This window comes from Numida meleagris, chromosome 1, assembly GCF_002078875.1.
Source record: "Numida meleagris isolate 19003 breed g44 Domestic line chromosome 1, NumMel1.0, whole genome shotgun sequence".
In the NCBI taxonomy this organism is placed as follows: domain Eukaryota; kingdom Metazoa; phylum Chordata; class Aves; order Galliformes; family Numididae; genus Numida; species Numida meleagris.
This window is the reverse complement of record NC_034409.1, coordinates 103,947,264-103,961,244: the sequence shown is the minus strand read 5'-3', so window position 1 is coordinate 103,961,244 and position 13,981 is coordinate 103,947,264. Positions and strand designations below refer to the sequence as shown.

General features: G+C 47.0%; 1 protein-coding gene across 3 annotated transcripts in view; it reads right to left on the bottom strand.

Moving 5' to 3' along the window:
- The window catches only part of CLIC6 (chloride intracellular channel 6), a 29,502-nt gene extending 27,266 nt beyond the window's left edge, over positions 1-2,236 (bottom strand). Inside the window, exons 1-2 of one of the 3 annotated variants that reach the window (XM_021405067.1) lie at positions 1,298-2,236; positions 718-1,255 (exon numbers count right to left, since the gene is read on the bottom strand). In XM_021405067.1, the coding sequence (XP_021260742.1) occupies positions 718-1,255; positions 1,298-2,103 (1,344 nt within the window). In that variant the 5' untranslated portion in view covers positions 2,104-2,236. Of the gene's footprint in view, positions 1-717 lie in introns of all 3 variants that reach the window. The other 2 variants (XM_021405061.1, XM_021405052.1) reach the window with 2 other exon arrangements.

Sequence of the window (13,981 nt, the reverse complement as noted above, 5' to 3'; positions counted from 1 at the left end):
TACTTATAGAAATTTCACATCTGATATTCCATCCCTGCGGATGGACGCTGGTCCCACCATTAGACCCCTGACTCTAGTGGGATTCCAGACACTGGACAGAAAAAAGCACGAAAAGCTTTCTATACTATGAAAATGGCATAAACTGTTACAATTTTTCCCTAACCCGATTTTTCCCAGTCCAAACATAGGCAAACTGGACAATTGAAAGAGACAAGACATTTGCTGGGCAGCTCACTGACTTTCTGATTCTAGAACTGTGGAATGTGGGGGTATTTATCTTAACACTGACTGCACCTCATGTTAGAAAATCCCAATATCTCATTTAAATACACATTTTCCAGTTTCTTCCACCTCAGCCCTTCCAATGTAGTGTGCTGAATACTCTTCTTACTGCGTTCTAGAGATCTCGAAATCCTTTAAAAACCACTTAATCACAAGTCAGAGCCAGCAATCCAAAACTGAAGCCACACGGTGCATTTCCATCCATGCCCTGGGTCCCAGCCCCACAATGTCTCCATGTCCACCAGAACCAAGACCCTTGCGTATGCATTCCTTTTAAAGCCAGGGAAACCCCAAGTGAGGCAGGTTTATTTGGGGCGTTAATAAACAAATCCCTTTAGCCAGGACGTGGCTTTGACTGCCAGATTTAAACGCCACCCATCTCAAAGGCAGCCTGGGGGCTCCCAAACCCGGCTTTCCCCACACCCCGCACCCTACCTTGACAAAGAGAGAGATGTCGTACTCTTGCTTCTCCTCCTCATCCTCCAGCGTGGCCGGCGAGCCCGTCTCGTCCTCCTCGTCCTCTGCCCGGCCCCGCACCCCGTTCAGGCTCAGGCCCACGGACTCCCACTCGCCGCCCTCGGGGCCCGGCCACCCTCCGGGCTGCCCTGCCGCGCCTCCTCCCCCTGAGGCCGCGCTCTCCTCTCCGGCCCCCGCCGGCTCCCCGGTGCCGGTTCCTCGCTCGGGCTCCGGCAGAACCTCGGCTCCGTTCTCCCCGTCGGGGCCTCCCGGGGACCGCCGGCCGTCATCGGGCTCCCCTGCAGCCGGAACCGCGTCCTCTGCATCCCCGGGGCGCTGAAAAGCCTCTTCGTCTCCGGCTGGGGCCTCTTCCTCCTCCTTCTCGGGTTCTGCCCCCGACGGTGCTTCTTCGCGCACTGCTTCTTCCTCGGGGCTTGGTCCCGACGGGGCTTCCTCCCGCACCACGACCTCGGGGTCTGTCTCCACCCGGGCTTCTTCCCGCAACTCCTTTTCAGGTTCCGTCCCCGACGGGGCTTCCTCTCTCACCCTTTCCTCGGGTTCCGTCCCCGATGGGGCTTCCTCTCTCACCCTTTCCTCGGGTTCCGTCCCCGATGGGGCTTCCTCTCTCATTGTCTCCTCGGGGCTTGGCCCCGACGGGGCTTCCTCTCTCATTACATCCTCGGGGTCTATCTCGGACGGGGCTTCTTCTCTCACCCCCTCCTCGGGGCTTGGATCCGACGGGGCTTCCACTCTCACCCCCTCCTCGGGGTCCGTCCCGGACTGGCCTTCCTCTCTCACTGCCTTCTCGGGGACCGCCCCGGTCGGGGCTTCGTCCCGCATCGCCTCTTCGGGTTCTGCTCCCACCGCGTTCACCTCCTGCACCACGCCCTCGGTGTCCGACCCTGACGGAGCTGTCGCTGTCACCTCTTCGGGCTCTGCCACCGCCGGGGCCACCGCCGCCTCTTCGGGCTCTGTTCCTACCGTGGCCACCTCTCCCGCCGCCTCCTCATGCTCTATCCCTGCCGGCGCGGAGCCCTCCGTAGCGTCCACTCCGGCGGCCGCCGCCGGTTCCCCTCCCGGCAGAGTTGCGCCGTCCCTGTCGGGTCCCGGCAGCTCTGCCTCCTCCTGCTGCCCCGCTCCCGGGCTCTCCGCTGCCCCCCCAGGCTCTCCATCGCCCCCCTCGCTGGGCACCTCGCTGGGCACAGCGGCCGCCTCTTGCCCGCCGTCGGAGGACTCATCGTTGGCCTCCGCCGCCTCCTCGGGGCACAGCGCGGTCTGCGGCTTCCCCACTGCCTCCGCGCCTTCTTCTTCGCCCGCTCCCCGCGGATCGTCGCTCCCTACCGGCTGCCCCGGGCTTTCCGCCATGCCGCCTCCCCGGGGCACGGCCGGGACGAGCGCAGCCGCAGCCACCACACCGGGATCAGGGCCGGACACCGACGGGCAGCGGGAGGGGGCGGTCGCGCCTGCGCTGCGGGCTGAGGAAGGGAGGGCGGTGAGGGGGCGGCAGGTGCAGCGCTCCTCCTCCTCCCTGCTGCCCCGACGGGTCCTGCACTTCTGCAGCCACCCTGCCCCGGTAAATCGTTCTTCCTGTAGCCTCAGCGTTTGTAGGGTGGACGGAAAGCCCGGGCTCGGCCCCCGACCCCATTTCTACCCCCCGGGCATGGAGCCCTGCGGGAGCTGCCGGTTTGGGGAAGGTGGTTGTGGGTTCATGTTCATCCCGCAGGCTGCTTTCTCTTCCAGCTTTCACACTTAGTAATTTCTCTCGCTTATGGAGGCACTTTGCATAAAAATGAGGATCGGTGGGTTCTGGTGTGAGAACCATCTTTGCTAGGTTTTGCTTGTAGACAAGAGGAAATCATTTGGTAGGAAGTGCAGCCTGCTCCAGCCACGCTCCCTAGAGTCTAGCGGTGCTGATAGTAGAGAAGCATTGGTTATTTCGCAGGTCATAGAATGGCTTTGGTTGGAAGGGACCTTAAAGACCACCTAGTTCCAACTCCAGATTTGAGTGATGGAGAACCAGGCTCCAGTGGCAACACAGATTTGGGTGACAGAGGTGTAGAGCCCAATGGCATCCCAGAATCAGATGATGGAGATCCAGATCCCAGTGATGCCTGACATCCAGACCTCAATGGCATCACAGAGTTGGGTGATGGATATCCAGACTGTGGTGGCATCACAGAGTCAGGTGATGGAGATACAAACCCCACTGGCATCCTGAAGCCACACTGCACACCATCCCCATTTGTCCCCTCCTAACAGAAAGTAGTTCCTAGTTCTCTAAGGTGCAGAGAGAGCAGTGGGTGGAAAAGTGAGCTGGCAAGGGGAAGCAGAAGATAGAAAAAGCACGCAGTTCAGCACGGCGATGCATGTGTATGTATATAAAACCAATTTGTATATTTGGATGTGGAAAGAGTGGGCTGAACACGGGATTTTGGAGCGGATGGAAACAGAGAAGGTGCAGCCAACGGGAGATGGGCAACAGTAAAAAATAAATAATTCAGTCAGACAAATACCTGCTCTGATAATAATCTGACAGCTACTTTCCATAGAAGTTGTGCTTGCCTAGAGTTGCTTTGCCAGTGAGGCAGAAGAACAGGGAGGTGCAGCCTGACCTGCTGGGCAGCTGTGGTCAGCAGGGATGCTTCTGGGAGGTCTGGGCGCTTGGCAATGGGCTTAGCATCTGGCAATAGCAGTCCTGTAGCTGGACCCATAATTAAGCAAATATTTTACTTCTCTTATGGGTTCTAATATCAGTAGACTGACACATCTCAGTCACCTCTATTTCTACACAGATAGGGCTGGTTCACTCATCTCAGGTCTTGCTGAAGGGGGCCTAACCCTTGGCCCGGAGGTTGCGCCCCATGTATGGCATTTTACAGTTCTCACATGTAAGACAGAGCAGAGCTAGAGGCAGCAGAGCAGGCAAGCCACAAGCACTGCCATCCTTTGTGTGTTTCCACAGGTATACACACAGATGCTTTCCTCATTTTGATGGAGTTAGGACCTGGCAAAGCCATGTGATTGGGTCTGTGCTGCCTGCTCTAGTAGCCCACCCTGCTCTACACTCTTCTCCTCTCAATTACTGGGCAATTACTTAACAATTAATCTCTCCTGCTTCGTGCTCCTTTACACTGTCTTCAAGCTCTTTACGTCCCATCTGTTTCTAACATAGGCCCTCAGCTAATAAATACTATTTCCCCAGTTCAGCTTTGGGAAGGATTACTGCACACCTTCTTCATTTAGAAGCTGAATGCAGGAAATTAAATATCACATATGTTCGACATTAGTGGGCAGCATGATGATCCCCTCACAGCCTGCTGGAAGCATGCTGCATCGTGGGGGGCCATCAATTAGGCTGCATTCACTTGGATTATTGTCACTTCCTTTCCTCCCTTCACTGCATGGGGAATCATGCAGTTATCATTTTGCGTCCTAAGGTAATGAAAAAATGCCTCTCACATTTTATAGAATCATAGAATGGATTGGGTTGGAAGCGACATTAAAGATCACCTAGTTCCAACCTGCTGCCACGGGCAGGGCTGCCCCCCACCAGCTCAGGCTGCCCAGGGCCCCATGCAACCTGGCCTTGAGCACCTCCAGGGATGGGGCACCACAGCTTCTCTGAGCAGCCTGTGCCAGCGCCTCACTGCCCTCTGAGGAAACAATTTCCTCCTAACATCTAACCTAAATTTCCCTTGTTTTAGATTAAAGCCATTCCCTCTTGTCCTATCACTATCAGACAATGTAAAAAGACTGTCTGCCTCCTGTTTATAATCTTCCTTCAAGTACTGGAAGGCAGCAGTGAGGTCTCTCTGGAGCCTTCTCTTTTCCAGGCTGAACAAGCCCAACTCCCTCAGCCTTTCCTCACAGGAGATGTGCTCCAGCCCTCTGATCATCTTCATGCCCTCCTCTGGACGCACTCCAACAGCTTCATGTCTTGTGCTGGGGGGGCCCAGGCCTGGGTGCAGTACTCCAGCTGGGGCCTCACAAAGGCAGAGTAGAAGAGGACAATCAGTGAACTCAGTGGGAAGTGGAAGTGAGCAGACAGGTTGTGGAGTCTCCTTCTCCAGAGAAATTCAAAACCCTTCTGGTCACAGCCAAAGGGTTGAGATAAATGGTTCTATGTCAGGGTGGAGGCCGGTCACGAGTGGTGTCCCCCAAGGCTCAGTCCAGGGACCGGTGCTCTTCAATGTCTTTATCAATGACATAGACGATGGAATCGAGTGTACCCTCAGCAAGTTTGCAGATGACACCAAGCTGAGCAGTGCAGTCGATACATTGGAAGGAAGGGAAGCCATCCAGAGGGACCTGGACAGGCTGGACAAGTGGGCCCACAAGAACCTAATGAGGTTCAACAAGGCCAAGTGCAGGGTGCTGCACTTGGGCCAGGGCAATCCCAGGTATTTATACAACCTGGGGGAAGAAGTACTCGAAAGCAGCCCTGCGGAGAGGGACTTGGGGGTCCTGGTGGACGAGAAGCTGGACATGAGCCAGCAGTGTGCGCTGGCAGCCTGGAGGGGCAACTATGTTCTGGGCTGCATTAAAAGAGGAGTGGTCAGCAGGGAGAGGGAGGTGGTGGTCCCCCTCTACTCGGCTCTTGTGAGGCCCCATCTGGAGTACTGCGTCCAGGCCCGGGGCCCCCAGCACAAGAAGGACATGGAGCTCTTGGAACAAGTGCAGAGGAGGGCGACCAAGATGATCAGAGGGCTGGAGCACCTCTCCTATAAGGAAAGGTTGAGGGAACTGGGCTTGTTTAGTTTGGAGAAGAGAAGTATCTGGGGAGACCTCATTGTGGCCTTCCAATACTTGAAGGGAGCATATAAACAGGAGGGGGATCGATTGTTTGTGAGGGTGGATAGCGATAGGACAAGGGGGAATGGTTTTAAGCTGAGACAGGGGAGATTTAGGTTAGATATTAGGAGGAAGTTTTTCACACAGAGGGTGGTGACGCACTGGAACAGGTTGCCCAGGGAGGTTGTGGATGCCCCGTCCCTGGAGGCATTCAAGGCCAGACTGGACGTGGCTCTGGGCAGCCTGGTCTAGTGGTTGGCGACCCTGCACTTGGCAGGGGGGTTGAGATTCGATGATCGTTGAGGTCCTTTTCAACCCAAGCCATTCTATGATTCTATGATTCTATGGACACTTTTCTGTGTAATCTACTATAGGGAATCTGCTTTAGTGGGAGGTTGGACTAGAAGATCTCCAGAGGTCCCTTCCAACCCCTATAATCCTGTGATTCCATGATTCAGTGGGGCATGCATCAGGGTCAGTGTGGACAATCTCCATGTCTGCAAGCCCAAGAGTCAGCAGAGATCGAGTGAAATAACAGCTCATCCCCAGCTGGACATCTGAAATAGCGGCCATGGCATTAAAGCCCATTTCTCTGCACTGACTGCAGAGAAGCTGGGGGTGACTTGTGCAGGGCAAGATCTCTCTGCTGCACCCACCTACAACTATGTGGGTTGAATCCCACCCTAGGTGATGCCCATCAAGACTGAGTTTAGGAATGACCAGTGGGTAACATGTGGGCTAAAGATTTGTTAGTTTCTCCCCACGGTGTTATTTTTATTGCAGCTCGTGGCTTCACTGGAATTCCCACAAATTTTTTGTGGTGTAATGCAGTATTTTATATATTTAGGTTGGATATTAGGAAAAATTTCTTCTCAAAAAGAGCAGTGAGGCAGTGGCACAGGCTGCCCAGGGAGGTGGTGGAGTCAAGAGCGATGTGGATGTGGCACTGAGGGACACAGTCAGTGGGCTGATGGTTGGACTAGGTGATCTTAGAGATATTTTCCAACCTTAATGATTCTGTGATTCTATATACGAATACAACTGTCTTGCCCTTTGTGATGGAAAAAAAAATTTTTATTGAAATTATGGAAAAGACAAAGCAACAAATGGAAAAAAAAATCATATTGGAGGACTGTGATTTTCAGCACTTTCATAATCCACGTACCTCTGTTCTTTCTGCTCCTGGCTTCTTAAGCACCTGCCCAGAGACCAGCATGGTGTCCTGCTGCTTTGTGCTTGGCAAGATGCTCTGTCCGCTCAAGCCAAATTAAGAGTGGGAGAGACCCCTGAAAATGGCAGTGGTGTGGCATGGTGGGGGTGCCATCTGTATTTAGTGCTCTGAGCTGCCCAGCACTAAGCTGCTTAGGGTGCTCGGCTCCCTCCCAGCTGCTTAGCTGCCTGCGGGGCACCAAGCGGGATCTGTTTGTGGGGACAGAAGCTACTTTGTGGCTTCTGCCTGTGCTTTGATTCTGCTTGGGAAACCCCAGTCAAACTTATTTCACCTAACTCCTCCTCCCTCTCCACTTTCAAATGCCTTTCAGCCATGCCCATGGTCTCACTTGTGTACAGTTGCTTAGGACATGCACACACCACTATTTAAAGGACCATCACTATTCGCATGTGATTCAATAGGATTACTGACATGTTTAAAGCTAAGAGTCTTTGTAAGGATCTGGGTCTTATTAAGTAACTGTGATTTCATTATTGGCATCCTCGTCGTTCCTCCCTCTGTTTCTGACACATACTGTGGCACTGAATTTGGGGCGTGAGTTTTTGGAAGCGATAAACTCTTCAAGCTTCAGCTGAATTTCTTATGCTGAAGGCATCTGGAAACATATTCTTAAATATAAGTTATTTGGGAAAGAAAATGCCCTTATTTGTTTCACAAAGCACCCAGGACATACTAACGCTCAAAACTCAGTGAATGAACTACGTATGGTGTTACTATGTTCTCTGTTATAACTGCTACTTTTCCCATTGATCTGGTTTATGAAAATGCACGTGAAGTCCTAATTAGATCCATCAGAATGTTTTACTGTGGGACCTGGAAGTGACTCAGAGCTTCTTCTGGCTTTCTCTCAAAGTGGCCTTCTTCACATCTAAAATTTCTTGAACTTCTCTGTTATTTTCATTCCTACTATTTTAACCTGTTATTTACTATCTATTCATTTCCTATTTTATTGTGTATATAGCATCTTGAAATAATATCCTAAAATACAACCCCTAATCAGAGTTCATTTGATCTTTTCATGCACTTGCTTGTGTTTTAAATTTTGGTTTGTCTCTCATAGCTCTTAACAACTTTTTTTTTCCCCATGCAAAAATGAGATTACTTTCTGTACAGTTTCTGCTTGAATTCAGTCTTTAATAGATTTCTTCTTTGCAAAACTCAGAGAACTTTTAAAATGATAAAAGGTTTTAAAGTATTTATAGTTTTGGGAATAAAACATGGAATATTACAAAATGCTCATAAAAATATTTACTACCTAGCTGATATAAGAGTAAGTGACATGTGCAATCGCGAAGTACATTTGTCATGGTCAGTGTATGGGAATTTCAGATTGACTGTTACTGTTAAATTATTCAGTGCATTGGAAAAACACATCACAGCCATATGTAGCTCTCTAGAAAATAATTTACAGCTTTCCCTTCCAAAGAATTTTCAGAAATATTTGTATACACCCTAACTAATATCTTTTCATAAAATCAGTACAGAATTCTGTGATTTTTCAGCCTTGTAGTGAGAAGAACAGGTGATCTCCAAGAGGTTTCTTGAGTCCCACTTTTCTTTTGTTTCATCTCAATTTGGAATTCCTGTGGTATCTATGCAACTTTGAAGCAGGTTTTGGCATGTAATGCTCTAAAAGCAATGAGAAAGGTAGAAATCTTAGAAAAATGCATATATGATCTGTCTTGGGGGAGAATTAGATGCAGTTTGTTCTGTATGAGCCCGGGCAATTTTTCCCTAATATTCATTTTATTTGTATGTGGGTTTTGACACAGTTTATCTACTTTTCCTTTTCTTCTTTCTTCTTTTTCTTTTTCCTTGTCCTTGTATTTTTCCTTTTCTTCTTATTCTTCTTTTTCTTTTTCTTTTCCTTTTCATTTTTTTCCCTTTCTCTTTTTGCTCTTTCCTTTCTTGATCTTCTTTTTAATATTTTTCTCCTTCCTTTTTCCTTTTTTTTTTCTTTTCTCATTTTCTCTTTTTTCTTTTTTTCCCCAGGATTGGGAACACAACATAACTGTTTCTACTGCAAGCTTTGATACAGTTTTTGTTGTTATTGTATTATATTTATTGTTCCTTTTCATATGTGCCTATCCACAAAACCTATTTGTTCTACAGCATTGTAAATGAGCTCTGCAGTAAATCAGTAACCAGACTTCTTATTACCAATTGCTCCTGAAATAAATGACTCATTTACCTCTACAATGTATTACTCTTTTCTCCCTAATTTGGGAGATGACTTACCAGAGCACAGTTTAAAAATCAGCAAGAGGTACAGAGTGACCTGGTGTGCTGGTATAATGAGGAGCACACCATTGTTAGATCCAGGGTGCACCCAAAGGTGGCAGTGACCTTGGGAGCCCAACTGTGCTGGGTGCAGCACAAACATGGCACCTTGCCTCCTAACGGAGGATGGGTGGCACAAAGGGAGTGCAGTGAACCAGGGTAGAAGAGGGAGATAAGTGTGAAAAAGAAGAGATTGTGCTGACAGGCATTCAATACAGCAACTGATCTGAATCAGTTACATGGGTTTTGTACATTAGCTGCTGCGTCAAAGACTCTTGAGCAAGCCTTACCTCCTGCACCTCAGGCTTGTTCTTTGTCTCCCACAAACATCAAGGTAAGGACACCTCAGCTTCACTGCAATTATTTATTATTCAACAGCATTTTATTTGTATGTTACTTCCCTGCCTCGGGACAATTCCTACTCTTCCAAATACCAGCACTTCTGAAAAACACTCCACATAATTCTGCCTTTCCTTCAGGGCCTTCCATGCAAACACTACACAACATGGGACGAGGAGGCTAGGGCCTCCTTGCTTTCCTTCTTCTCATCACTATGGTTTCAAGACAAAGACAATCAATCTGCACAAGGTAAAGGAAAAATAACAATAGATGATGTATTGTTACCTCCCTTGGTGCTTAAAATCTTCTGGTGAATGCAGTGAACTCAGTGGCTATCAGAAATGACCACTAGGTTGTGTGTTAAAGATGTTTTGCTATGACAGCCAGTTGTGAGATATTTTCAGTCAATGAAGCTGGAAATAGCTCACATCAGCGGCTGATATAATCTAGGCCATAGCAATTCTTTCTATACTGTTGGCTACAAAGACCAAAAAACATTTAGAAAAGTGATCAAAAGTGATTTTTCTCAGTTAACAATAAATCAGACCCCGTCTATTGGTGTTGCAAGATGCAAACTTGCCCTGGAAAGGCTTGGGGAAGGGTACCTAAGCAGAGTATGCATGTTCAGAGCACCTGGTTACTGAGGCTGCAGTGGCTGTGGGTGCCCAGGAGCTGAGCTGCAGGCACCCAGCACGCAAGTCATGTGGACACAGTACTGTAGGGTGGCAGCAGAAGCCTGGCAAGCAGCAGCAACAGCAACCAGAGCTTTGGGGATGATGGTGCTCAGAAAAGGGGATGCCTGGGTGCCTGGAGCAAGTCAAGGGAAGGAAAGAAAACATGTTGAGGAAAAAGCATGCACCAGGAGTGAGACTACTTTCAGCCGCTCCAAGAGGAAAACGTGCTATATCTTGAGAGATTTGCAGGACTGGATCTGCTTACTGAGCAAGAATGGTGAGGAGGGACTGCAATATAAAACACCAAGTACTGGGAGAGGTTTTTTTTTAACAGCAAACTAAAACGTAACAAGAACAAATGGATGTGTGTGAGAATGTAGATGTGTGTGAGATGTAGGCAAAGTTAAGCTAGAAATTAAACATACCTCTAACACCATTTAATATCAGAACAAATTGTAATACAAGACTAGGGATTTTCTTTCCATCTACTTTCTCTTTGGAACATATAGTTTGCTCAAGCTGAATTCAAAGTAAAAGCAGTGATGTTTTGTGTGCTTTATATGTTCACTTTAAGATATCTGGTTTGCTTTAATGAGACTCATACCTCACTCTGTCTGCGGGAGGCTATTTTAAGGGGAACATATCCATCTGTGATAAAGTAACCAAGAGGGGCAGCTCAGCAGATAAAAAGCACTTGAAAGAGGTAAATCGAAGTCTTCACCGAGGTGGATTTTATTGAAATCTCCTGAAGAACATAGGCTCCAAGATGGTTGTAGGAAATAACAGAGGTAAAGCTCTTTGAACAGCTTGGATTTTCCTTGATTTGGAGAGAAAACAGTGATGGGCATTTCCCTTCTGATAAAATAACTGGATTTGGAGCAAACTGATAGAAAAGTGGCCAGCACACTTAAGGTATAAGTGTTTGAGAATCTCTTCCTCTGACATTTTTAATTAAGAAGACCTTCACAAGCCAGTGTTGTTGGACCAGTTGGGCTTTTATGAACTTCATATGATCTAACAAGTAAGATTAATGTCTAAAATAGCATACCATACACTGGTATGTCATGCTTGACTGTGAGGAGAGCATGAATATGGATCAGGTTCTTTTGACTATACTTTAGATTCAAATAGATGATTGGGTTTATTTGAGCTTTGAAGTCTGTAAGCATATTGGATGTTCATTAATGTAAGTCTAGGTGGTTATTTGGGTAATGCATAAAAAGCCAAGATTTTCTCTTACAAATAAAAGCAAATAACTGATAGTACAAGTGTCAATGTAAGCCGGTAACTGAGGATACAGGCTTTTGTACTTGTGGTACAAAATATGATATTAATGAAAATAAAACTCTGTTATTTATATCCAAAAATAATCTTGATCATATATGCATGTATTAGATATGCATACCCTTTTTAAAAGTCTACAGTGAATGAATGACTACAGTATCATCGAGTGAATACGCTTCTCTTCAGGAAAAATAAATCTAAGTCTTCTGAAGTACTGTCACTGACATCAGTGCCATGTGTTTGAACTGCTAACTATGTCTGCTTATGTGCAGCCACTAAATAGGTGCACTGAATATCTATTTTGAAGAATATTAAATAAACCAGTGGTTTACATGAGTGTTCGGGAAGCAAAGTCACCCACGGGGACACAAGATCTTTCTACAAATATATTCCATTTTGTTGTAATGAAGGTATATATAGTCTTGTATTTTTTTTCAACTTTTGGTTAGATAACTGCTTTTCACTTGAGAGGTGAGGATTTCTGCATGCAGGTACATGTAGTACACATAAAAGTACCGCTTTTGAGATGCTTTCTGCCTTTCTTTCTACCACTAGATGGTAGTATGCGTTGTTTAAAACATTTGAACGGCACCGGGTGTGCATTTAACGGTTTATTCCACGAACCCTTTTTTCTGTGTTCAGAGAAATCATTATCGTCAATTATTCTCATTCACATTAGGTATGCATTCCATTCTCAACGCTGATCATTGTGGTGAAGTTGTCATTTCTCTTGGCTTAGCAACTCTTCCAGTCAAAAGCATAGATTGCATTCTATTCCATTCATACATAGCAAAAAGAGAGGAGGAATATGGCATTAAACCTTTAGATTAGAGAGATTCAGGCTTAATTTCTCTTCTGAAGTCCATGACTGAATAAAGCAAAGAGATTATTGATGTAGAGAATACAGACAACTTCTCCTCAAAATGGCAACTGTCACCAGTCAAGTCAGGAAGCAAGTGTGAGAGCAAAGAATAAGGCTGAAATGGCATTAGCTTGTCTAGATGTTGAAAAAACTTAGCCCTAAAAAGTTTCATCAAGTTCATACACATACCTCTTTCTTTTTGTAAGATATCATTTGTCTAGTTTTATTGTAAAAAACTGATATCAGAATATACACACATCACTTACAGCAGTCATGAAAATATCATTTATTTATGATGAGAGCTCTGAAGAAGACTCAAATGGTTCAAAGCAGACAAAGTCAGAAAATAACTGTAATAAGGAGGACAGAGAATCATAGAACCATAGAATACTCCCATTTGGAAGGGACCCATAAGGATCATCAAGTCCAGCTCTGGGCTCCACACAGGACCACCCAAAAATTAGATCATGCATCTGAAAGAAGGCTAACGATTATGTCTTCACTTGCATTTTTTGCCTTGTATCCTGCAAGATGTCATTAAAATTAACTGAGACCAGTAATTCATCAGTGTAAAGTCTTTGATGTCTTGAGGAAAAAAAGGCCAGCAGTGCTAAGTAAAGACAGAAGATAGATAACTGTGATATTTCAAGTAGCGGGGCCATTGTCTCTGCTGTAAACCTTGCACAGTGCAAATCAGTAGGCGGCACAAAATTTCCAACTATCAAAGTTGTTAGTTTTTCTGATGTTCTTTCCTTCACCAAAACATTGCTCTGCCTATATATATATACATATATATGTGAGAAAAGCATTTGTCTAGGTCAGCCTTGTTGGAGAAAGCAGCTCAGCATGAGGTAAACTCTGTTTTTCTGTGTAGGAATATGACACAATGAAAGGTGCAGTTGTCTTTTAGAGACTTCTGGCACCAGGGAAAAAGAGAATGGTTTTAAGAAAATTCCTCCTGCAGGTCCCAAGTAAGGAGGAAAAGACACAGACACCGCTAAAGTCTCCAAATATTGCTATGGCTTTCTCTTTTCCTCCCTCGGCTTCCTTTCTTCTGCTTGTTCTGGGAGCAGTTTGCAGCATGTCAAGGGCCGGTCAGCTTGTTCTTCAGGCAGGTGAGAGAAATACAAGGCACACAATGGTGACTTTTGACTGACTGACAAGTGTTTGAATAAGAGCTCTTTTATATGCGTTGGTTGCATAATACCCCCTGCCCTCTACCCTAAGACCACAGTGGGCCTTGGCAAGTCAGCTTCATCCTCTGGTGCTCGCAATTACCCCTGGCCTAAGTACTCGAGTACTGCATTCTGTTTTGGGACCTTCGCTACAAGAAAGACATTGAGGCTCCGGAGCATGTCCAGAGGTCAGCAAAGCTGTGAGGGGTCTCGGGCACAAGTCTGATGAGGAGCGGCTGAGGGAGCTGGGGTTGTTCAGTCTGGAGAAGAGGAGGCTCAGGGGAGACCTTGTCACTCTCTACAACCACCTGGGAGGAGTGGGTTTGGCCTCTTCTCCCAGGTAGGAGCGATGAGAGGAAATGGCCTCAAGTTGCACCAGGGGAGGGTCAGACTGGATGTTATGAAGAATATGTTCTCGGAAAGAGCAGTGAGGCACTGGCTCAGGCTGCCCAGGGAAATGATGGGATCACCGTCCCTGGAGGTGTTCAAATACGTGGCACTGAGGGACATGGATAGAGGGCATGGTGGGGATGGGCTGACAGTTAGACTAGATGAACTTAGTGGTCTTTTCCAATCTTAATGATCCTATGATTCTAACACTGGGTCA